The sequence below is a fragment of the Schistocerca serialis genome, chromosome 1 (genome assembly GCF_023864345.2).
Source record: "Schistocerca serialis cubense isolate TAMUIC-IGC-003099 chromosome 1, iqSchSeri2.2, whole genome shotgun sequence".
NCBI classification, from domain to species: Eukaryota; Metazoa; Arthropoda; class Insecta; order Orthoptera; family Acrididae; genus Schistocerca; species Schistocerca serialis.
This window is the reverse complement of record NC_064638.1, coordinates 476,062,887-476,088,769: the sequence shown is the minus strand read 5'-3', so window position 1 is coordinate 476,088,769 and position 25,883 is coordinate 476,062,887. Positions and strand designations below refer to the sequence as shown.

Below are 25,883 nucleotides of genomic sequence, written 5' to 3'. Positions count from 1 at the left end.
CTGCTTCATTTTGAGAGAAAGGTAGTAGGTAGAAAATGAAAAAAGAAAAAGTAAGTATGAAAACACCAAAGGGAATTAAATGAGTCCAAAATATGGATTAGGAGCAATCAAGTTGCAGTGTTTGATCCAGAAGTAGTAGTGGGCAAGCAGCTAAGACCAAAATTGATGAATGGTGTTATTAACCATCTTTTTATAATAAAAAAGGTTGAAGTTAAAGAAATAATAGCTACAAAAGAAGATAAGAGTGAAATGCAGAATAGAGATAAACAATACCATGGAATAACTCATTGTATTGTGGCATTTGTACAACCTCATTGGCTGCTTGTTGCATGCTAAATGCCATACATTTTTATATTGCCAGATTTTTTATGTATCACGTCTTTCCATATTTGTAGCAATCTTCCTTCATGCAAATCGTACTTGGTAACAAAATGGTGATAACTGGCTCTCTTTATTCTTCTGTCTGAACTTTCACATTCAGCTCACTATGGCCCATGTACTTCCTTGATGAGTTTCCTTCAATTTATACATTGAGCAATACCTTTTTTTAAATTTTTTCTCTTAAAATCAATATATTGCAGTGATGAACTGCTTGTAATCTCCCCCCCCCCCCCCCTCTCTCTCTCTCTCTCTCTCTCTCTCTCTCTCTCTCTCTCTCTCTGTCTCGAACACATTCCAGATTCACTTGGCAACTTGTTAGCTGAATGTGCAGGCTAATAAGAAGCAGTATCCTTCACACAGGAAAGTGGTATTGAACATGACTTGCAGTCTTTGGATGGAGACATTGTTTCATTGAAATACGGCTAGAGGAATGCAGTGGAGGGAAGATGCCACTTTGGTCTTGACAACTTTGCTTGTCTGATGTTCACTATGAGACACCTGGGATCTCGGGCAATACCAAACAATGCTCCAGTCATCATTTTGTACATTTGTGTGGCACATCATTATGCAGATCACTGGCATTCAGCTGTTTGACCTGCCACTTTCCAAATTCTACAGAAGTGCGGGCCATGTGGGGAAGGACACCTTACGTGGTGCATGAGTTATCCATAGTGCCGTTGATTCGATCGAACCTCTTGTCATGGCTTTGCATCTCCACCTGCAATTCAACTGCCTGAGCTGTAAACTCCACATGTATGCCAAGGCGTAGATGCCTGTCTTCCTGGGGCATCAGGACTCCCAACAATGGCCATCATGCCAGGTGGCCTTTGCTGTGACTGGGTGGTGCCCATGGGGAGAGCCCCTGATCGGTTGGGTGGCATCAGTGCGGATGACCCGCAATGAAGCGGACTAAGTCATCTCTTGCCAGTGGCCGTACGGCGCCAGCAGTTTCTAAGAAGATGAAGGTATCAAGTACGATGTGGACAGATATGACCCCAAATCGTTTCCCTCCCTCCCTCACTACATCATGGAAGGAACGTAGGGCTACAGAAAGAAGAGAGCTGTATTCGCCTCGGTATTTAGTGTGTAGCAGAATGGATGGGAACTCCTTTCTACGTACAAAGCCTCAGTTTTGTGTTGAACATCTTGAGGATAAGTTTGGGGAAGTGACAGCACTGTCCAAGATGAGAAACGGTGTAGTCTTGATTCAGACAGCATCCCCAGCCCAATCCTGGGCATTACTTGCTTGTGACTGGCTGGGTGATATTCCTGTTTCCATCGCGACCTCCTCTTGCAGTCTGACAATGAGGTCCACACCAATCTAGAACGGTGGGGTGTTCATTTCATCCAGTGCATTTACAGGAGACCAGTGTCTTCATCTTGGGCTTTGAGGGTGATTCATTGCCTGAAAAGGTCAAGGTGATAGGTTACCACTGTGACATTAAACCATATGTCCCTCCCCCTATGCAGTGCTTTAAGTGCTGGAAATTTGGGTACGTGTCTTCCCACTGCATTTCTAGCACCACATGTCAAGACTGCAGACGTTCACTGCATCCAGATACTCCATGTGTATAAACTGTGGAGAGCAGCACTCCCGCTGCTCACCTGACTGCACTGTACTCCAAAAGGAGCGGAAAATCATGGAGTACAAGACTGTGGGCTGGTTGACTTACCAAGAGGCTAAACGTAAATTTGAACAATTACACCCCGTTCGGTTGACATCCACATATGCTGAAGCTACATTACCGTCACCGTCACAAGTACCAGTTGTATCACTCTGTGCCATGAGCAGTGGACCCTCCGGGCCTCAAGAATACATCTGCCCCCGTGGTGGTAGGGGGAAAATCTCCTTCCGTTGGTCCCGAAGTACCTACTTTAGGAGCAAGGGCCCCCCCCCCCCCCCCCACCCCCACCCAAAAGCAGATGACATCCGGCTCATCTCATGCAGAAAGGGTCCCTTGGGACCCTCTCTCCCAAGGTCTCTGCTAGTGCCACACTCATCAGTGGCTAAAGGAGCCAAAAGCTGCTGGATGAAGAGCTTCACAGTCTTCCTCCGTGCCTGAAGCTACTTTGGAGAAGTTCTCCCAGCAAGCCCCTAAAGAGAAGCAAGAGGGCAAGCAAACAATGAAGCCTGCTAAGAAAACAGACCCTCCAGGGGTGCCAACACCTGCTCCCAACCGGTTCTGCACCTGAGGATGAGGTGGAGATCTTAGTGTCCCCTGAGGACCTGGATCTCACTGATGCCTCATCCACAACAGTAATGGATACAAATACTCATTCAGTGGCAGCAGGTGACCCTGAGGTGTAACCTGCCTCCTTGCGTGCTTCTTGCTCCCCCAGCCTCATGATAACGTCATCCTCCAGTGGAATTGCTGCAGTTTTTTCCACCACCTGGCTGAGCTATGGCAACTGTTACGCTTTACATCTGCTTTCTGCATTTCTCTCCAGGAAACTTGGCTCACATCAATGCGGACCCCTGCCTTCCGTGGCTGTAAGGGATAGTACAAGAACCATAGCGACTATAATAGTGCATCATTTGGAGTTTGTGTCTATGTCCTGAACTCAGTATGCAGTGAACCTGTGCCCCTTCAAATCATCCTTCAAGCTGTGGCTATCAGAATAAGGATGACACACGAAGTAACTGTCAGCAACATATATCTTCCTCCAGATGGTGCAGTACCCTGAACGTATTGGCTGCACTGATGCATCAACTCCCTAAACCTTTCCTACTTTTGGGAGATTTTAATTCCCATAACTCCTTGTGGGGTGGCACTGTGCTTACTGACTGAGGTAGAGATGTTGAAACTTTCCTGTCTCAACTCAACTTCTGCCTCTTAAGTACTGGGGTCCCAGACATTTCAATGTGGCTCATGGCACTTACTCAGCCATTGATTAATCCCTCTGCAGCCCAAGGCTTCTCCCATCTGTCCACTCCACTATAGAGCTCACGATGACTTGTGTGGTGGTGACCACTTTCGCATCTTCCTGTCACTCCCCCAGTGCCATTACCCCGGGCATCTGCCAAGATGGGCTTTATTCAAGGCAGACTGGGAAGCTTTCACCTCTGCTGTCACCTTCGAATCTCCCCTACATGGTACCATTGATGTGGTACTTGAGTGGGTCACAAGAACGATTGTTTCAGCAACGGAAAACGCGATCCCTTGTTCTTTAGAATGCCCCCGAAGAAAGTCAGTACCTTAGTGGTCGCCAGAAATCACTGAGGCCATTACAGAGTGTCGGCGAGCTCTACAGCGACATAAGCGGCATGCTTCCTTAGAGCACCTAATTACTTTTAAACAGCTTCGTGCCTGCGTTCGACAGCTTATAAAAGGACGGAAACAGGAATGTTGGGAGAGGTACGTCTCGACCATTGGGTGCCATACTTCACCTTCCCAAGTCTGGAAGAAGATCAGACATGTTTGTGGGTGCCAGACCCCGACAGGTGTCACTGGCATTAACATCAATGGTGTGTTATCTACCGATGCTAACATAATTGCCGAGCACTTTGCTCGAGCCTCCACGTCAGAGAATTATCCCCCAGCATTTCACATCCTCAGATGGCAGATGGAAAGGAAAGCCCTCTCATTCACTGAACATCACAGAGAACCCTATAATGCTCCATTTACAGAGTGGGAGCTCCTCAGTGTCCTTGCACATTGCGCCGACACAGCTCCTGCAGCAGATTAGATCTACAGTCAGATGATCAAACATCTCTCGTCCGGCTACAAGCGACATCTCCTCGTCATCTTCTACCAGATCTGGTGCGATGGCATCTTTCAATCACAATGGTGAGAAAGCACCATCATTCCAGTGCTCAAACCTGGCAAATACCTGCTTGATGTAGATAGCCATCAGCCTATCATCCTCACCAACATTCTTTGTAAGCTGTAAGAATGTATGGTTGTGTTGGGTCCTGGAGTCGCGTGGTCTATTGGCTCCATGCCAGGGCGGTTTCCACTAGACTCGCTCTACCAAGGATAATCTAGTTTCTCTTGCAGCTGCCATCCGAACGGCCTTTTCCAGACACCAACACCTGGTTGCCATCTTTGTTGATTTACGAAAACCTTAAGGTACGATATGGCGACATAATATCCTTGCCACATTATATGAATGGGGTCTCCAGGGCCCGCTCCCGATTTTTATCCAAAATTTCCTGGCGCTCCATACTTTTCGTGTCCAAGTTGGTGCCTCCCATAGTTCCCCCCATATCCAGGAGATTGGGGTCCCACAGGTCTGTGTATTGAGTGTGTCTCTATTTTTATTGGCCATTAATGGTCTAGCAGCAGCTGTTGGGCTGACCGTCCCATCTTCTCTGTATGCAGAAGACTACCGCATTTCTTACTGGGCCTTCTGTACTGGATCTTGCTGAGTGGTGCCTAAATGGAGCCATCCCTAAGGCGCAGTCTTGGGCTTCAGCCCACGGCTTCCAAAGTTTTCAGCTGCGAAGTCGTGTGTCATGCACTTCTGTCGGCGGCATACCGTTCATCTGGAACCAGAACTTTACTTTAATGACGATCCAATCACTATAGTGGAGGCAAATTGATTCTTAGGAATAGTTTTTGACACCCGATTGATGTGGCTTCCTCATCTTCATCAGCTGAAGTGGAACTGCTGGCATACTGCCCTCCGCTGCCTGAGCAACACCAACTGGGGTGCAGATCGCTCTACATTGCTGCAGCTCTACAGAGCCCTTCTTCAATCCCGCCTTAACTATGGGAGTTTGGTTTATGATTTGGCGGCACCCTTAGCATTGCGTTTACTCAAAACAGTGCACCACTGTGGCGTTTGCTGGCAACGGGAGCTTTTACGAGGAGTCCGGTGACCAGCATCCTGGTGGAGGCTGGAGTCCCTCCATTGGAGGTTAGGCATGCACAACTGCTCACCAGTTACGTTGCACACATTCGTAGTTCTCCTGAGCATTCGAATTACTGTCTTCTTTTCCCACCCACAGCAGTTCATCTCCCACATTGGAGGCCCAGGTCAGGGCTTATGATTGCTGTTCGCATCCAATCTCTTCTGTCTGAAGTCGAGTCCTTGCCTTTACCATCTATACTCGAGATCCATTAACGTACACACCCATGGTGTACACCTAGTCCGAAGCTTCGCCTGGATCTTTCACAAGGTCCTAAGGACTCAGCTAACCCCACAGCTCTCCGCTGTCACTTCCTCTCAATTCTTGACATGTACTGGGACCATGAAGTGGTTTACACTGACGGCTCCATGGCTAATGGTCACGTTGCCTTCACATACATTCATGGAGGACATACTGAACAGCACTCATTGCCAGATGGCTGCAGTGTTTTCACTGAAGAGCTGGCAGCCATTTCTCATGCTCTTGAGCGCATGCAGTCATGACCTGGCGAGTCGTTTCTTCTCTGTACTGACTCCTTGATCAGCCTACAAGCTATCGACCAGTGCTACCCCCACCATCCTGTGGTAGTGACCATCCAGGTGTCCGTCTATGCCCTGGAACAGTCCAGTCGTTCATTGGTGTTTGTGTGGACCCCAGACTATGTCGGAATCCCAGGAAATGAACTTGCCAACATCCTGGCCAAACAGGCTACACGGAAACCGCTTCTGTAGATTGGCTTCCCCATAACTCACTTGTGAGCATTATTATGCCGTAGGGTTTTTCAGTTTTGGGAGACGGAATGGCATAATGTCAATACGCACAACAAACTGCACGCCATTAAGGAGACTGCGAATGCGTGGAAGTCCTCCATTTTAATGTGTTGTACAGTGGATGGTTCATCCTCTTTTATTATTGTGATCAGCCAGTCCAGACCATTCCTTTTCCCCTTTTTACTTTCTCAAACGTACTTTGGGTGTTTTTGTACCTTGAGCCTTGCTTGCGTCAGGAAAAAGACTGATGACCCTGTAGTTTGGTACCTTTATACCCCAAACAAACCAACCAACCAACGGGCGTAACCGTTTGAGTTTTGTACCTACGAACTACAATTTCCGGACAGCATTGGTTTTCTGTTATCATTTGAAGAAAACTGCTGCAGAATCAATCGAATGCTTGTCGAAGCTTTCGGTGAATGAGTTCTTCGGAAAATATAGTTTTTCCAGTGGTTCAAAAAATTCAAGTGATAATTTTGACGTGAGAAACGACGAGTCTGGGAAACCACTGAAAAAGTTCGAAGACAACGAATTGTAGGTCTTATTAGATGAAGATGATACTGAAACTCAACAGGAACTTGATTGAATGTTATGCAGAAAGCCAATTCTCTTCAGTTGAAATCTATGGGAAAGGTCTCTTCAGTTGAAAGCTATGGGAAAGGTCTCTTCAGTTGAAAGCTATGGGAAAGGTCTCTTCAGTTGAAAGCTATGGGAAAGGTCTCTTCAGTTAAAAGCTATGGGAAAGGTGCAGAAGGTGGGAAAATGGGATCTCCATTAACTAAATGAAAGACCACTTGTGAAATGCTTGCTTACTAGATACAAAAGAAAGTCATTTCTCCATTATATAGTGACAGGTGATGAAAAATGGATATATTTTGAGATTTCTAAGCACCGTAAATCACATGTGAATCCAGACAAACCATCGACATCCACTGCAAGACCAAATTGGTTTGGAAAGAAGACAATGCTCTGTGTTTAGTGGGATCAAAAGGGTGTCATCTATTATGAGCTGCTAAAACGTGGTGAAACTTAATGCTGATCGCTACCAAAATGTTTGATTTAAATTGAGCATTACGTGAAAAATACCGGAATATGGAAAAAGGCAACACAAAGTCATATTAATCCATGAAATGCCCCGTCGCACACAGCAAAATAGGTTAGGAAAACAATTGAGATGTTCAGTTGAGAAATACTAGGGCATGTGGCTTATTCTCCAAACTTGGCTCCGTCCGATTATCTTCTATTTGCCTCACTGGGACACGCTCTCGCTGAACAACACTTCAACTCTTATGAACATGTACTAAAATGGCTTGTTGACTGGGTCATTTCAAATGGAGAACTGTTTTTTTTGGCGTGGCGTTCATAGCCTTCCGGGCAGGTAGGAGAAATGTATAAATAGCAATGGAGAAAATTTTGAATACAATATTGTTTATCAGTTTCAGACAAAAGACATGTAATTATTGCAACCAAATTCTGGTTTTGTACTTCTACACCTGGTATCTGTGGAGTGTGAATGGGTTTGATGAGTACCTGTACGGTGTAATGATGGGTTTGTGTTGTTATAGATGAAGGAAAGGGAGAGGTTGAAACCTGGTTTGTCATAAGTCTTCTGACTGGTTTGATGGGCCTGCCACGAATTCTTCTGCTGTGCTAACCTCTTCATCTCAGAGTAGCACTTGCAACCTACGTCCTCAATTATTTGCTGGATGTGTTCCAATCTCTGCCTTCCTCTACAGTTTCTGCCCTCTGCAGCACCCTCTAGTACCATGAAAGTAATTCCCTGATGTCTTAATAGATGTCATATCATCCTGTCCCTTCTCCTTATGTGTTCTCCACATATTCCTTTCCTCTCCGATTCTGTGCAGAACCTCCTCGTTCCTTACCTTATCAGTCGACCTAATTCTCAACATTCGTCTGTAGCACCACATCTCAAACGCTTCGATTCTCTTCTCTTCTGGTTTTTCCACATGTTTCACTACCATACAATGCTGTACTCTAGAAGTACATTCTTAGAAATTTCTTCCTCAATTTAAGGGCGATTTTTGATATTAGTAGACTTCTGTCGGCAGGAATGCCCTTTTTGCCATTGCAAGACTGCTTTTGGTGTCCTTTCTCCATCCGCCATTGGTTATTTTACTGCCTAGGTAGAAAAATTCCTTAACTTCATCTACTTCTTGACCATCAATCCTGATGTTGAGTTTCTTGCTGTTCTCATTTCTACTACTTTTCATTACCGTTGTCTTTCTTTGATTTACTCTCAAGCCATACTCGGCACTCATTAGACTGTTCATTACTTTCAGCAGATAATGTAATTGCTCTTCACTTTCACTCAGGATAGCAATGTCATCAGCGAATCGTATCATCAATATCCTTCCACCTTGAATTTTAATTCCGTTCCTGAACCTTTCTTTCATTTCCATCATTGCTTCCTCGATGTACAGATTGAACCGAAGGGGCGAAAGGCCACATCCTTGTCTTACAACCTTTTTAATGCAAGCACTTCGTTCTCGGTCATTCATTCTTATTATTTTCTCTTGGCTGTTGTACATATTGTACGTGACCCTTCTCTCCCTATAGCCTACCCCTACTTTTTTTCAGAATTTCGAACATCTTGCAACATTTTACATTGTCGAACGCTTTTTCCAGTTTGACTAATCCTATGAATGTATCTTGATTTTTCTTTAGTACTGCTTCCATTATCAACCACAACATCAGAATTGCCTCTCTGGTGCCTTTACCTCTCCTGATGCCAAAGTAACGTTATCTAATAAATCCTCAATTTTCTTATCTATTCTTCTGTATATTATTCTTGTAAGCAACTTGGGTGCATGAGCTGTTAAGCTGATTGTGTGATAATTCTCTCATTTGTTCATCTCTTGCCGTCTTTGGAATTGTGTGGATGATGCTTTTCCGAAAGTCAGATGGTATGTCGCTAGACTCATACATTCAACACACCAACATGAATAGTCGTTTTGTCGCCACTTCCTCCAATGAGTTCAGAAATTCTGATGGAATGTTATCTATCCTTTCTGCCTTATTTGATCTTAAGTCCTCCAAAAAAGCTCTTTTAAATTCTGATTCTAACACTGGATCCCCTATCTTTTCCAAATCAACTCCTGTTTCATCTTCCAACACATCAGACAAATCTTCCCCTCATAGAGGCTTTCAGTGTATTCTTTCCACCTATCTGCTCTCTCCTCTGCATTTAACAGTGGAATTCCCGTTGCACTCTTAATGTTATCACCCTTGCTTTTAATGTCGCCAAAGGTTGTTTTGACTTTCCTGTATGCTGAGTCTGTCCTTCCGACACAGTAAGGAATAGTTCAGTAGGCAGTACAGTCAAAAAAGACATAGCCTAATCCTCTCAAAAAGCACCACGTGGACCACCGAGTGTCTACATCAGACACTGAGCAGCAGTTTGGAATTTAATCCATGACGTTGGTGCAAAGACTGGTGATCAAAAACTTTACACCACTATCTCTCCTGCTCTTACTGGCAGTGAAAATTTCATCCACCAGCAGTATTCGAACTCATGTACACCAGAAAATAGCACCACACAGGCATGAATTAGTGACCTTGGTTATAGAAGCGGGTAACTTGTTAGAGAGATAGATAGATATAAATGTCTGTAATCAAAGGAGAGATTGTCTGACAGTAGCATTTATAAAGTTCATAAATAGTGAAGTTTTCACTTACACATGAAGGAAGACCTGTGGGTTTCGTTTCCCTTGTGTAACTTCATGTTTGTGTTAACCTATGGTTTTGATAGAATAGTTTTTCACTTGAACATTTTTTACAACTTAGGTATTCGCCTTATTTTTCTTGATCGTTTGGAGAAAATTGTTTTGTTAATGATGACCTGTAACATTCCATATTGCATTCTGCCTCAACATTTTCTGTCATTTGGAGTGAAATGTGTTACCAGTTTTTTATGATTAATGAAAAGAGTGAATAAGTAAATAGATTTTCATTACTATATTGAGGTTGAGTATTTAACAGGAACACACAAACAAAGTTTCACTCGACCTTAGAAAGAGTGAACATGTGAAATATTCTAGGCACATCTCAGAGTTTGCAGAGGAAAAGGTGACGTTACTCATATTATAGTTTCCTGTGTTAGAATTTTGTGTGCATGTCAGTATTAGTGCTGCATTACTGGATATGTGCTGTAACATTAAATAAGGATTTACTTCCGTGTGAACACCTCTGTCATCTGCGAGAAAAGTTAGCTACAAAATTTTTAGTGTGAAAATGGGTAGGAAGATTCATTTACTTTTTGCAACCCAAAACTGCTCTCTCAAAACTGTTCTCTGTGTTTCAGGGGTGCTAATCACAGGAGTTACTCTCATAACAGAAATGTGTGAAAATAGTCCAGATACATTACAACATTTTAAAAAAGTAAGTGCTTCTCCATCTCTAATCCTGTTTATGTGTTACTTCTTTCTTTATGAGGGAATGAGTACCGAAAGCCTAAGATTGTTCAGATTTTTGTAGTCTTTGCTGTCTGTGTGCTACAAATCACCAGATCAGATCAAAGAACACTTCAAAAACTGTGACAGTTTATGTACATTGTTCCTTGCATTTATGACACTGTAATGACATATTAGCACACAAATTTTTATTATTTGCAAAATATTTTGAATGCTGTGTTGACTGTATTGTAAGACTGTCACTTGATTTGTAACACAAACACACTTTGTGTAACTGAACACAGCTTTTACAAATTTTCACAGAGCTTCTGTTGGTTGCTTTTTTATTTTAACATTTATTGATACAGTCAGATCATGTACGGAACTATTGTCCTTCATTCTTAAACGGCTGTATTCCAAAGAACTGCCGTTCGTATTAGTGTAACATTACTTGTGTGATTGGGTTGTTGGCATCCACTGTACAAAATCATTCTTGCGAGTCTTCAGTTGCAAAAGACATGCACTTCAACTACAGAGGTTATCAGCTAATGGCTACGTATATTATTGGCTAAACCATTTTTGACAGTTGTGTCCTTTGCAATATCCCAAAGAACTTCTTTGTCAATGGCTGCGTCAGTGTGTAGTTGGAGGATCTACTGAGGAGATGCATACTCCTACTACACACCGATGCAGCCATCAGCTAAGAAGTTGTTTGGGACATTGAGGGTGACAGAACTGTCAAAACATGTTTAGCCAATATACTGTATATGTGGGCACTGCTTGAGAACCTCCGTAGTCAAAGTTAGTGTGCTTACTGATTCTCTACGTCAGTGTGGGAAATGTGAGAAGATATGCCCTACTTCAGTGTGCGCAGTCTAACCCTTACACAGGCCCCTTCATGTGCATTCTGTCAGCAAGTGATGGGCAGTTGGAGTATTAGTTTATATTGTAACTGATGGCGAGACATGGTTGTACCATTCAACCTTGAAACAAATTGGGAGTGTGCATGGAGGGGTCTCCTCAGAGCAAGTTTGTTGAGCAAAAATGAAAATACCATAGAGTATGTTCAAAATACAGTAGAGCATCAATTATCCGAAGTAATTGGGGGACATGGGTGTTCGGAAAACTAGTTTGTTCGGATAATCGAACTGTACATGTTTATTTGCCAAAAAGTACTGTGCAGTAAATTTATTCATAAAAACAGGCATCTCTTTTAGTATTACAAAGTAACATACAAAGGCAACTTCAGTAGGAATATATAGTATGTGGCACAGTTTATTAAACAAAAATATATACATATTACATACGCATTTTGCATGAACAATACACACAGTATACAAAATTAAAATTGGATGAAGTGGTTGAGATTCACCTTCTTCTAACCTTGTAATAATCTCGTACTTGTCCCTCATTGAAAGGACAACATGTTTATGTTTAAGCATTTTGTATCATCAAGTTCACTTCTTCACACAGCAGCACACAAATGGTCGTAACAGAGAACAGAAGGTGGCTGTTTGCACCATGAGAAGCTCTTCTTGGGGGGGCGCAATCCTTCAAACTGCGCGGAGTGGCCCACCTCAACTCTAAGCTGGCGCAGCTGTTGCTGTGAACAGCTTTGATACTGCCGCTACTTCTACTGCCAGTGCCAAGCCGACAGAAGTGTGCTGATTGTTGAAACACAGTGACTGGCGGCTTGGCCAGTCAGCAGCGCTTTGTGAAGGCCCCATTAGAAGCAATGTTCTGCCAGCGGTGGCCCAGTGTGCTGTGGGGAAACTTGGTTTTGGGCGTGAGGGGGATGATGGACGGTAGGGTGGGAGAGTAACAGGTGTGAGCGAGTACACTGTTCGGTTAAGCGGTCGTTTGGTTGACCGACGTTCGGATAATCGATGTTCTAATGTAATGGTATGGACATGCTTTGTGGCAGCTGGTCACATTGTTGCCACTGTTGTGGATGAAGATAAGATAGGAACTTCAGATTGGTTTATTTTTGAATTTAAATGCCAGTCTCTTCAAATACTTTAAGGAGAAATGCCCAAAATCAGATCTGCCCAGGATCTTGCTCCATCATAATAATGCATCAGATCCCCTTGTAGCTAAAACATTCTCTCTGCGTGAGGAGTCTCAGGTACATATATTTCCTTATCCATGCTATAGCTCTAAAAATAGCTCTGTGGGATAGTTCTCTGTTCCTTAAAGTGGTATAAACCACCCATGCTCATTGATTGGAAACACCAATAGCAGCTACATCTGTCTGTGATGTGTACAGTGGAACCTCCCATAGCAAGCATAATACGTTCCAGAATATTACTCATAGTGTAAACACACATTAAGCAGAACAATTTATGTGCTGCTACATGGGTGAAATAAGATAATGCATTCCATGCAGAAATGGTTGTAAAAGTTTTGTCTTATTCATGCCATTTATTCAAAGAAAATTATTCATACAGGATTATGTACTTTATTATTCACAATATACACTGAGGAGCCAAAGAAACTGCTACACCCATCTAATATCGTGTAGGGCCCCCGCGAGCATGCAGAAATGCCGCAATATGACATGGCATGGACTCAGGCCTGTGTCTGAAGTAGTGCCGGAGGGAATTCACACCATGAATCCTGCAGGGCTGTCAATAAATCTATAAGAGTATGAGGGGGTGGAGATCTCTTTTGAGCAGTATGTTGCAAGGCATCCCAGATATACTCAATAATGTTCATGTCTGGGGAGTTGGGTGGCCAGCAGATGTGTTTAAACTCACAAGAGTGTTCCTGGAGCCACTCTGTTGCAATTCTAGACATTTGGGGTATCACGTAGTCCTGCTGGAATTCCCAGAATCCATCAGAATGCACAATGGACGTGAATGGATGCAGGTGATCAGACAGGATGCTTACGTATGTGTCACCTGTCAGTGTCATATCTGACATTATCATGGGTCACATATCATTCCAACTGCACATGTCCATGCCGTTACAGAACCTCCACCAGCTTGAACAGTCCTATGCTGACATGCAGGGTCCACAGATTCATAAGGTTATCTCCATACCCATACATATCCATCCTCTCAATACAACTTTAAACAAGACTCATCGGACCAGGCAACATGTTTCCAGTGATCAACAGTCCAATGTTGCTGTTGGTGGGCCCAGGCGAGGTGTAAAGCTTTTGTCATGCAGTCATCAAGGATACATAAGTGGGCCTTCAGCTCCAAAAGCCCATATCGATGATGTTTCATTGAATGGTTCTCAAGCTGATACTTGCTGATGGCCCACCATTGAAATCTGCTGCAATTTGCAGAAAGGTTGCACTTTTGTCACATTGAATGACTCTTTGCAGTTGTTGTTGATCCTGTTCTTGCAGGACCTCTTTCTGGCTGCAGCGATGTCAGAGATTTGATGTTTTACCGGATTCCTGATTCGTGGTACACTTGTGAAATGATCGTTCGGGAAAATCCCGACTTCGTCGCTACCTCGGAGATGCTTTGTCCCATCACTTGTGTGCTGAATGTAACATCACATTCAAACTCGCTTAAATCTTAATAACCTGCCGTTGTAGCAGCAGTAACAGATCTAACAACTGCCCCAGACACTTGTCATCTGATATAGGCATTGCTGATTGCAGCACCGTATTCTGCCTGTTTTCATTTCTCTGTATTTGAATACACATGCCTACACCAGTTTCTTTGGCACTTCAGTGTATAACTATTATTTTTTACTAGGATGCTATCTGTAGTTATTTGTTTCAACCGTTGCTTCAATACTTGACAAAAATGCGACACAGCATTATCGTCAAAATTTGTAGTGTACATAGTCACTGCTTTATTGGGGTGATGATTTTCAATGTATGATGCATCCGATTCCCATGTCTCCAGCATTTCTCTTATTGCACCACAAGATTGCTGCTCAGCTGCTACCACCACAACCACCACCACCACCTCCTCCTCCTCCTCCTCCTCCTCCTCCTCCTCCTCCTCCTCCTCCTCTGAACTCATCTCCACAACTTCCTGCTGTGAAACACACTGCAACTCCATAAAAGCTCTTCAGTGGTCATTTCTTGGCTGTTATCTTTCTCAAGCTCATCGATATAATTGTTATCCACTTATAGTCCCATGCTCTTGGCCAAAGACACAATCTCTCTGACCACAGGCTCCTCAGGTACCAACTCAATTGCTTCAGAGTCACATTTGACAATAACACTCTGGCCAAAGGTCCTTTCAAGCAGAAATGAAGTTCTCTTGGTAACCCCTACCCATTCCTCTTCGATCATCATACAGGCGATGATGTTGAAGTGATATTTCCAAAACTCTCTGAGAGTGAGATTGGTAGCTTCAGTCAACTCGAAGCAATGCTTGAAGAGTGCTTTAGTGTAGAGCTTCTTAAAGTTATAAATAATCTGCTGGCCCTTTGGCTGAAGTAACAGAGTGGTGTTGGGACACACAAATTGGATCTTGATAATTGATATTATTCAAGGAGGTGGTCTTGTAGGCCTGGAGAATGGGAAGGAGTGTTGTCCATAACAAGCAAGACATAGATTTGCAGATACTCCTCAAGCAAATATTTTTTCCCTGAAGGACCAAACACTTCATTGATGCAATCACAGAAATGATCACGTCTCACCCGAGCCTTGTTTTTGGATCTCCGTATCACGTTTAATCTGCTCTTCTGGACTTTACATTTCTTGAAGGCTCATGGAGTTGCTTGCATTGGCAAAGAATAGCAGTGTAAGACTGTCTTACATTGGCTTTGACTGGGCAATGTCTTCTCCTCTGCTATTATAATGTACGCTTCGGCATCTTTTTCCAGAATAGACCCATCTCGTCACAATTTAGAACCTGTTACAGCAGATAACCCTCAAAATCCATGAGCTTTTTGAAGTTGCTGATAAAGTTCTCTGCTGCCTTTGTGTCGGAGTTGGCTGCTTCGTCATGGATCTCAACTCTGTGGATGCTGGTTCTTCGCTTAAACTTCTCGAACCGCCCATGGCTTCCTTTAAATACTTCTTCAGCCAGTTATGATACTGGCGTCTTCTTAATGAGGGCAGTGAAAATCATTCTTGCCTTCTCACAAATGATGTTCTTGTTAATAATGTCACCTTGCAATTCCTTTTCATTTATCAATATAAAGATTAACCTTTCAACATTGTCCAGAATATGAAACAATTGATTAGATACTCTTGTCACTCCCTTTGAAGAATTTATCTCCTTAATCTTGTCCTTGTTCTTGAGGATAGTGCAAATAGTTGATGTAGATCGATTGTATGTGTGTGCTAAATCAGTAACGTTCACACCATGTTCGCATTTTTTAATGATTTTAAGCTTTATTTCTAAAGTTATTTTCTTTTTCGTCTGGTTGTCTTCTTGTGGCTATATCTTCCAAGACATTTCTATGAAGATTATTAAAATTTGCACACAGAAAAACACTGAACACAAGTTTAGATCACTAAGATGGTAACAGATAGAGCGCTAAACATAGACTGCAGTACATACTAAAGACATTGTTCATATGTTGCTGCCGACAATGAAAGGTTTTTATATTGTTGAATGTTTCCCATGCTGTGTGCAAACGGCTGGTATTGCCACACTAAATTGTCATCACTCGTTCTGTGAAACATGGCTCTTTAAGCTAGTCATTTATTTAACGATTTCTTTTGCACATTAAGGGAGGTGCTCGCTAAGTGAGGTTCCACTGTACCCAAAGTTTCCAGAAAGAAGCCTACCATGAAGCATTCACGAAGTGGTTTGGACATTTGTGACAGTCCATAGAGCATTAAGGAAAGTACTTCAGAGTTTCAAAACGCAGTAATTTGGTCTAACCTCAAGATTTGGAGAATATTCCTCATGCAGTGGTCATGGACAGTTGAGAGTATGCTGATCACATATCAGTTAAAAAATCTTCATTGAAATTTATGTAGTTTTTTAGTAATTTAGTAATGTGATAATGTGAGACCTGCAGAAGTATGCATTAGACATTTGGACTCTCATGGGAATTTTTCACTTTTCCTTTTTCAGGAGAAAGCAATTTCAGGTGCATCATAATGTGCTTCTGATAATTTGACACAGTACCTCTCCTTGTCATGCCTGCAATAAGCAAAAAAATGCATTACTAGGCATAATTTCATTGTTAAGTATAATGCCTTGCATTCCTCTGAGTACAAGAAGACTGGCACATTTTTCAGTTGCAAAAATTGTAGCCAGAGCTGAAAGGAGTGATAAGAGATGGAAACACACATTACTGTTTGGTTACTCATAAAGGCTAAAATGTGAAAATAGTTTTTCTCATCACCACCACAGAGGATACCCAGTGATGACCTCTGGGTCATCAATAATTCCAGCCTTTTTGGACAACCAATTCCTGAGCCACCAATGTTCAAGTATGCTCCAGGTTTCCTTTCTGTCCTCCCCTCTGCCCACATGGGGGAAAAAAGAAGGGGAAAAAAACTGTCAGCAAGACATTACTACCGTGCACTGTAGATCCGGGCACATGAATCCTTTGCAAAAGCAGTAAACTCTGGTCATGTATTGAAATATAAAGGCTGTTGTAATTAGCCTTTCATTATTACCCCACTTTTTTTGAGTACTGCAAGCAATCTTTGTGTAGTATGCATTAGTTATGAAGAATGTTTTAGCTGCCTTTTTGAATGGATGTGTTTTGGTAATGTGTCTTATTTTCCTGTGCAGTTTATTATACAACTTTATTCCCTGATAGAAAACAGTGTTTTGAGCTTTTTGTTTGTTTTTCCATGGAAAATGTAAGTTCGTACTGGATCTTGTTCCATGATTATGTGTATAACTCATAATTGAATATTTAGTGTATAATCCCTGATAAGCACTAGATTGGTAGATGTACTCACTTGGTGCAGTGGGGATGCCCACGTCTCTGAATAGCTCTTTACAGTAAGTCTGACTGCTTCCTCTAATTATTATTCGCATGGCTCTTTTCTGTAGTTTAAAAATTGTGTTCATGTTTCGTGCCTTCAGTCCCCAGAAAAGAATTACACAGTCATAAATTGAGTGTACACAGTCATAGTATGTCACCGCAAAACATGGGCTGTTGCAGACAGGTGATAAAAACCCAAAGAGCAGAACATGCTACTCTGCACTCTGTTTGGAGTAAGACTGGAACCATTTGTTTGCTGTTCCTCTTACGCATTGTTTTATGATCAGCAATGTCAAAAGCATTGGTCAAGTCTAAGAATATTTGTGAAATGCTATCATTCTTGTCAAGAGTTTCAAGTACCATTTTTGTGAACTCGGTAATGGCTAATATTGAACTTAACTCACTTAGGAAACCAAACTGTGCTCCATTAAACAGGTTGTATTTATTCATGTAACTCATTAGTCTATCCTGTAATATAATAGATTCTCTTATTTTCGAGAAAGAGGCAGTAGTGAAACTGGTCTGAAGTTTTCAGTACTTTCTGCATTACCATTTTTTAGTAATGGTACAATTGAAAAAAATGCCAGAACTGAAGGATGCACATATTATGTTTGTTCATGGTGCTTGTGTGCTTGTATTCACTCATTCAGAAAAGCAAAAGGAACTTCATCTGTAGGTGCTGACTTTTAAATTCTGTTTTGTTTCCTCGACTTCAAGTTCTGTTGTGCTTACTATGTAGGCCATTTTCATTGCTGCGTGTGCGTTTGGGAGATTTTGCTGAAATTTCTCCACAACACCAAAAAATAGTCATTCACAAAATATGCCAGTTCCTGAGAGTTGTCTATTATCTTACCTCCATCTTTGGGAATTGTGTTATTAAGCATGTGCCTGCCTTTCCCAATTTCTTGTCTTAAGACATCCCACATTACGTCACTTTTATTTTCTGTCCTAGATATTGTCATCAAATGATTTTTTGCTGCAAGCAATACTCTCCTCTATATTTGTATACCTGTAATAATAATCTAGGGACGGTGGATTACTGCAGTGCTTTTTTTCAAGAATTGAGAAATTCTAAGTGTCTGAGAGGACTTTCTAACAGCTGCAGTTATTAATTTTTCCTACACCATCTTAAGCTCCTATCCCTTCAGCTTTGGCAGCTGGAACCTGTTGCTGGGAGACACAATAAAATTGTCAGATTGCTTCCACTTCCCACTAGCCTTCGTACCAACTGCCATTTCCCAAGCACCCCCGTCACTACTACCTTCTCCTAGCTCAATCTGTGTCTGGAGTGCACAGACCTACCTTTTACTGCTCTTCTATCAATATATTTCTGCTGCTTATTTTGCAGTTCCAGGAGAGGGCCTCAATCCTTCCCATAGTTCTCCCCACAACATACTCCCTCCTCCCCTCTCCTGTGAAACTATTTACTGGATCTCCCACAACGCATCGCACTACTTACTTTCATACGATAACTCCCACAGATTCGACTCATGGTCAAATAAATATCTACAGCAAGGCAAAAACAATAAGTACCATATGCAAAACTAAATGGATATTATGAGAAGTAGTAAGTTTATATGCTATAAAAAGAATGCAGCCTCTGATGATGTGTACATGAGACATGTGTAAACAAAAATGTTAGACAGAAGTCACACTTAACAGAAACTCAAATCGCGAGATATTACCTAAATGCAACACACAAATGCCAGCATACACTGGAGTGAAGAGAAAAAAGATACACATGGGGATATTCCTAGCAAAAAGTATGTATAAATATACAAATGAATGTGCACAATTTGTTAAGAGCCTTTAGATGGGCATATAAACAAGTCAGATTTAAACGACTACCACCATGAAATCACTGTACGGGCAAACCTTCAATAAAATAACCACAAAAATGTATCTAGACTTCATGATTCAGTTATTTTGTTAGATATTGCTTAGACAGATGTCTTTTTTCCACATGTGTTCCAGAGCCCTATGTTCCTGAAGGTTTGCCCCTTTTCACTCTAGTTCAGAAGTGAGCTGCCTGATTTGTTACCAGTAGGTTCAATCAACACGCAAGTGTCACGGAGATGCTTCATGAACTCGAGTGGGAATCTGGGGGGAAGACATTTTTCTTTTATGAAATTCTGTTGAGAAAATTTAGAAAACCGGCCTATGAAGCTGACTGCAGAATGATGTTACTGCTGCCCATGTGCATTTTGCCTAAGGACAATGAAAGTAAGAGAAATTAGGGCTCATACAGAGGCCTAGAGACAGCCGTTTTTCCCTTGCTCTGTTTGCAAGTGGAACTGGGAGGGAAATTATTACAGTGGAACTTCAGTTTTACATTTTTCGTTATTCTACACCATGAATTCATAGACCCCATCAAAAAAGTAAAGTTTACCGTGATTCTACATTCTTACTCGACACCTTGCTTGACTTCGTCCTGTTTTTGTCTTGTTGGCATTTGATCTGACTGAACAAGTTGCAAATGGCACAAAAGACAGATGGTTTGCACTGTGGGTGGTGGTGAAGTTAATGAAATATTTTAGGCCGTTACAGAGAGGAGAGATGTGAGAGAGGAAATGCTAACATAATCCATGATCGGCATTACCAACACAACTTGCAATGTTTAACACCAACACACAGTGATGATGGGTTGAGTATGTTTCACTCTACCTTTTGCGGGAACTGACATAATTGTGATGTGGTGGCACTGTGAAGGTGACCAGGAATGAGGCTATTGATTTGTCTATTGCTATAGTGTCAAGTTGATGTTTATGAAAGTGCTAGTGACAGGAGAACCTCAGTCGTAACAAGAACCCTTGGAGATATATGTTTGTGGTAGCGCAACATGCAAAATATTTGTGACAAGTAAGAATATGAATGTTATTGCTCATCTTTTCACTTGTGGCAATTTAAACTGTCCTCTTAGATTCCTGCTTAACCACACACCCAAAAATCACCACATATTTGGAAATAAATAATGAAGTATTTGTGACAAGAAACAATATGAATTTTATTATTGTTCGTTTCACTCACAGGTAAGCTGTCCTCTTAGGTTCCTGCCTAACCACACACCCAGAAATGACCACACATTTGGAAATATTTATTTCACCCTTTGTTGTGTAATTAGACAGAAATATTAAATAATATGAAATATTGCAGAACATATCATATTACAATCATAACCAAGCTCCAAAGTGTGATAACAGTGCTAAGTTGAAAAAAATTAGCATGCACCGAGTTGTGAACTTATAACATCTAACTCAGCCAACAATGCATAATGCTACAGCTTACTCGTGTGAATTTTGTACTGTGCATTAGTTATCGTAAAATCTCGTGAAGCCTCATTGATGCCTTGTTAACTGACATTTAGTGATAAGTGTGACATATTTGTGATATATTCAATGGGCCCTTGCTTTAAAATGGCATAGTGAGCAAATACAACACACACTGCAAAGGAAATGAATAATCAAGAAGCACACAGTTCACACAGGAGTCATTCGCAAGCGCTCACAGAAGTCGATATTCGAAATCCAACTAGTGACATCAGCACTGCAAAAAGGAGAGTGAGGTCTATTCAACCCAATTAAACTGCCATTGCCCACAGACAAAAGCACCCCCCCCTCCCACATCAGATTCCAACACCTTTCACAGTTTTTGGTTTAATTCACCATGATCATCAATTTTTAATGTTTGCCAGGTGAACGCAAATGAAAGATCTCTCAAAAACTCATGTTTTGAAGTAGAATTTGTAGTCGTAGCAAATCAGAAAGTAGCTGATTACCTTGTACCCAGATACCAGTTTCTATTTTTTGAAGAGTTATTTACTCTTACACATCTGTGATTTTTTAAGAACTGATGCAATTCATTACCACAAATTATTATATAAACGTTGCATTCTATATTTAATTTCCTTCACTTATACAGATTTTGTACAATGTGTTGGTGAGGATTATGATTTGTATCATATATGCCAATAACATATATTTTTGCTCGTATTTTGGGGATTTTAACTTTTCCTAGATTGTGAATTTTCCTCATTTTTTAGTCTTTTCAGTCTGGACTGCACAAAAACATAACATATGGGTTTCACTGTGGCAGTGGTAAAAGGTATCCTCCACCACGAACCTTCGTGGTAACTAGAAGAATATGTACATAGGCATTGATGTGGATGTTTAAGAAATTTGTTTTTCTGAGGACATACAATGTTTACAAAAAAATTATTATTAATTTCACTGTCCTTACAAAACTTGATTATGAATAAAGTATCTTCTGAAAGCAGTTTCATTATCTATTTTAGAGATGGAACTGTGGATAAGAACTAGCTTAGTACAGAAAGTCAAACAATGGAAAATCTAGGATGGACTTTAACAATATTATGAAAAGGAAAGTTGCTACTCACCATATAGTGGAGATCCTGCGCGAGTGTGTGTGTGTGTGTGTGTGTGTGTGTGTGTGTGTGTGTGTGTGTGTGTGTGTGTGTGTGAGAAAGAGAGAGAGAGACAGAGACGGAGAGAGAGAGAGAGAGAGAGAGAGAGAGAGAGAGAGAGAGATCTGTTTTTGACAAAGGCCTTGCTGGCTGAAAGATTATTTGTGACAGTCTTTGTGTTGTGCCTATCTGTGGCTCAGCTTCTCTGCTATATGGTGAATAGCAATTTCCTTTTCATAATATCGTTAGTACAGAAAGTGTTTGAAGTTATGTCTAAGCTATTTTGATCTCATCCTCTAAATATTTTTGGATTCCCTTTTGACACATTATTTCCTCTTTGACTATATCTGCTGAAAACTGGAACCTTTTTGAAGTAAACTATTGCTGACTAATTGGCAGTTTCTCAGGTAGCTAATCAAGTTGTCTTGCAGTAGTTTCTTAAGATAAAAATAATTTAGGAGCAGGAGACCACTCACCGAATAGCAGAAGCATTGAGATGTCAACAGGCACACACAAAAGAGAAACAAAACTTGCTAGCTTTCAGGATAAATCCTTTGTTGAGCTTACACACATAAAGACTAAGTTGCAGTGGGGTGGGGTTGTAGCAAGTTAGGTTGTGTCGGGTGGGGTGGGTAGAGGAAGAGGGAGGCAAGAACAGGGGTTGGGGATGAGTAGCAAGCACCTCGGAGGGAGGTAGCAGTTTTGCTGGCTAATAATGTTGGAGGGAGGTATGGCAGGAACACAGGTTAGGCGTGTGGTACCTGGGTATTGGAGCTGGTGATGTCTAGTGCGTGAAGGAGGTGGCGTAGAAGCTGGGGCTGGGAGGGGGGGGGGGGGTGACAAGACAGAGGCAGGAGGAAACAGTTGGGAAGAGGTTGTGAGGCAGTTAGATAGTGGATATTGAGGCCGGGAGGGCGACGGGAGTGAAGGATGTGTTGGGAGGTTAACTCCCATCTGTGTAGTTCAGAAGAGCTGGTGCTGGTGGGTTTGACCCAGATGGTCTAGGTTGATGTCACTGGGTGGTCATCTTGCCACTTGCAAAAGCACCGTCATGTACAGACTCTGCTGCCAATCATTGCACAGCTTTTTATGTCAGTTTGACAACCAACCAACTGTAGCAAGGCTACAGTATGGTCATGGCCCTTTATTTTGGTGGGCAGTTGGTTGGTTGTCAAACTGACATAAAAAGCTGTGCAATGATTGGCAGTGGAGTCAGTAGATGACGGTGCTTTCATAAGTGGCATTGTCACTGATGGGATAGGATAAGCCTGTGACAGGACTGGAGTAGGAAGTCCTGGGAGGGTTGACTGGAGAAGGGTTATCGCTATATGTTTTAGTTTATTTTAGTCCATCAGCCAACTGCACATTTATGTTCATATTTAAATCATTGGCTGTCTAGGAGAAACCATTGTTAAAGATAAGTATGCTTGGTGCACATCTGAAATCTATGATAACATCAGTGGAAGGAGTCAGTGTGTTTATAAGCAAATATGTAATTGTTTCCAAATAAAAAATACGATCTTGTTACAAAAATGTTAACAAGTGAATACCAAATTTCAGTAGTGTATTTAGTGATTTATGTTAACATATATTTGCATCTGGCCGCTGTGGCCGAGCAGTTCTAGGCGCTTCAGTCTGGAACCGCGCTGCTGCTACGGTTGCAGGTTCGAATCCTGTCTCAAGCATGGATGTGTGTGATGTCCTTAGGTTAGTTAGGTTTAAGTAGTTTCTAAGTCTAGGGGACTGATGACCTCTATGTTAAGTCCCATAGCGCTTGGAGCCATTTGAACCATATATTTGTAGCCTGTAATGAACCTAAGTATGAGATTAAAACGGGTAACAAGCAGCTGTTAGCACTGGAATGAGTTGAGCTGTGGGAGAGTGTTGCCATTAGTCCTGATCGTGAACTATTAATGTGAACTGTGGCAGGATTTTCCCTCGTGATGAACACCACAGTTATGTATGTTACCTCAGCATTTTGATTATTGTTGCACTGGTCTCGTACAATAACTAAACTCCAGTTTCTCTAAAATCATGACTCGATTTATAACTTCTTGGGCTATCAGAAGGGTATATGGCACTTGAAACCAGTATGAATTTTCAGTATACCATCACAATTTGGGTGCAGTAGGCTCGGCATTTTGTTGTTTGTGAACATGTGTTACTGTGTCATAGGAGGACTAAACTAAACAGAAAAAATAAAAAATATTAGGTTTCTACGGCTGTGTTTATGTCGAAATGAAAAGATCAACATAAGGTAGGCAGAGATGTAGGACAATGTCAAGCCAATTGAAAGACTAATGATTTAAGATGATTCTTTGTCAGTGTAACTGTCCATGGGAAAACACAGTGAGATTCCTGGGTATCCCTTTTTTATTCAGGCATTTTAAAAAGAAACTTGATCTGTAAATATTTAGCCACTTCTATCTATCTGCTTCGATCAGTAATTGTCTTTTGTTCTTGTCTGGCGCACTTGCTGTGCCTCCAAGGAAGTAACGTTAAATGCTGCAGCTGTTATTTAATTTATAGATGGCATGCAGTTAATTGTCTTCTACGAGTATGACTGTACTGTATACAGAATATCAATCTTGGGAGTTGAAACATAGATATTTAAACATAAGCAGTAAAGTCCCTGATTAAGACAAAATACTGATCTTTGATATTGGCAGAGAGAGAGAGAGAGAGAGAGAGAGAGAGAGAGAGAGAGAGAGAGAGAGAGAGAGATATGGGCTACTTTTTACCACCATGAATAATTCTTTCATCGTTTAAAGAATTTTTTTTAACATGACTCATAATGGTAACAGTGCAAGTTGTCAGATGTGGCCATTGGTTGGAGGGCTATTGTTGGAGCTAAGCATAGACTAATGCTACCGTATTTACTCGAATCTAAGCCGCACGTTTTTTCCAGTTTTTGTAATCCAGAAAACCACCTGCGGCTTAGAATCAAGTGCAAAGTAAGCAGAAGTTCTGAAAAATGTTGGTAGGTGCCGCTACAACTAACTTCTGCCATCGAATAAATGTAGTGCTACACAGGCTTGCTTTGCAGGCGCGAAGATAAATACTGGCGCCAAAACCTCTGCGTCAGTAAATAAATTAAAAAAGGGGGGTGGAAGACGAGCTTTTTTCTCCGCCCCGAGTTTCGACCACTGCATTTTCGAACATTATCCAACGAAGTAAATACAAATTCTGTATTGTTCATCTGCGAATGTAGCAGCATTTCAGTGTACTACAAAAATCCGACTGGCAAGACTGTTTGGGGTTTTTGTCAATATGGCCAACTCTACATTCTGAATTTTTTCCTACCTGTGAGAAGAGATGGTTGCTAATAGAAACTTCTATGAATTGTAAATAACATTCAGTATTCTCTTCATGATAAGTGTAATACGAATATAAACATTTTGCCATGTATTCTTTCGTGTTTGCAGCTATCTCATTTAAATCCTGTCTGCCTGATAAACTGCGAAACTAGAATGAGACAACAGCAAACGCGGAAGAATATACATATCATGTCATGTTTATATATGTATTATTCTTATGCCTAATAGTGATAGTCAGAAATGAAGCACGGCAATTGACTAGATTTTAAATCTAAGATGACTCTAATTTCTGTGCAGAATGTAATGTACTAAAGAAGCGTCTGCTAAGATTTTCAAATGGAGAGCTATTTTCACTAAAACTCTCATTCAGAACATCTATCATACACATTCTATTATTTGGTTCTTGTTGATCATTATCAAAGAAAGCAGCAGTGTGAGTAACAACAAATAGCAGTCTCTTGCCATTGTTTCGCTAATGAGACAATTCCTCTCTCTCTCTCTCTCTCTCTCTCTCTTTCTCCCCCCCCCCCCCCACCCCACCCCCACCCCCACCCCCACCCCCACCCCCCCTCCAATTGTAAGCAGCGGTAGCGCGCACAAAAGCAAGCCATGCCATGAGCGGCGACAGGCTGTAAACACTCATTATCAGAATGCGACGAACAATGTGTGACACAGTACAGTAATGCATTTTCAGCTTAGAGTGACATAAACACCTATAACAGAGAGAACGGCACTTATGAGATCAAAGAAAAATAAGCAATCATTTCAAACGCCTTAAACAAGTTCTATTTGAAGAATGTAATCACATTATTGGTACTATCTCTCCAAAGTTACAAAAATAAATAAATAAACAAATGCTCTTAA

The 25,883-nt window shown here is 41.6% G+C and overlaps 1 protein-coding gene across 5 annotated transcripts in view; it reads left to right on the top strand.

Moving 5' to 3' along the window:
- LOC126473556 (AP-1 complex subunit gamma-1) overlaps positions 1-25,883 on the top strand; it is a 188,498-nt gene that overhangs the window by 72,461 nt on the left and 90,154 nt on the right. For all 5 annotated transcript variants that reach the window (XM_050100703.1, XM_050100716.1, XM_050100697.1 and 2 more), the window contains one exon: positions 10,325-10,401. In XM_050100703.1, coding sequence (XP_049956660.1) covers positions 10,325-10,401 — 77 coding nt within the window. The remainder of the gene's footprint in view (positions 1-10,324; positions 10,402-25,883) is intronic.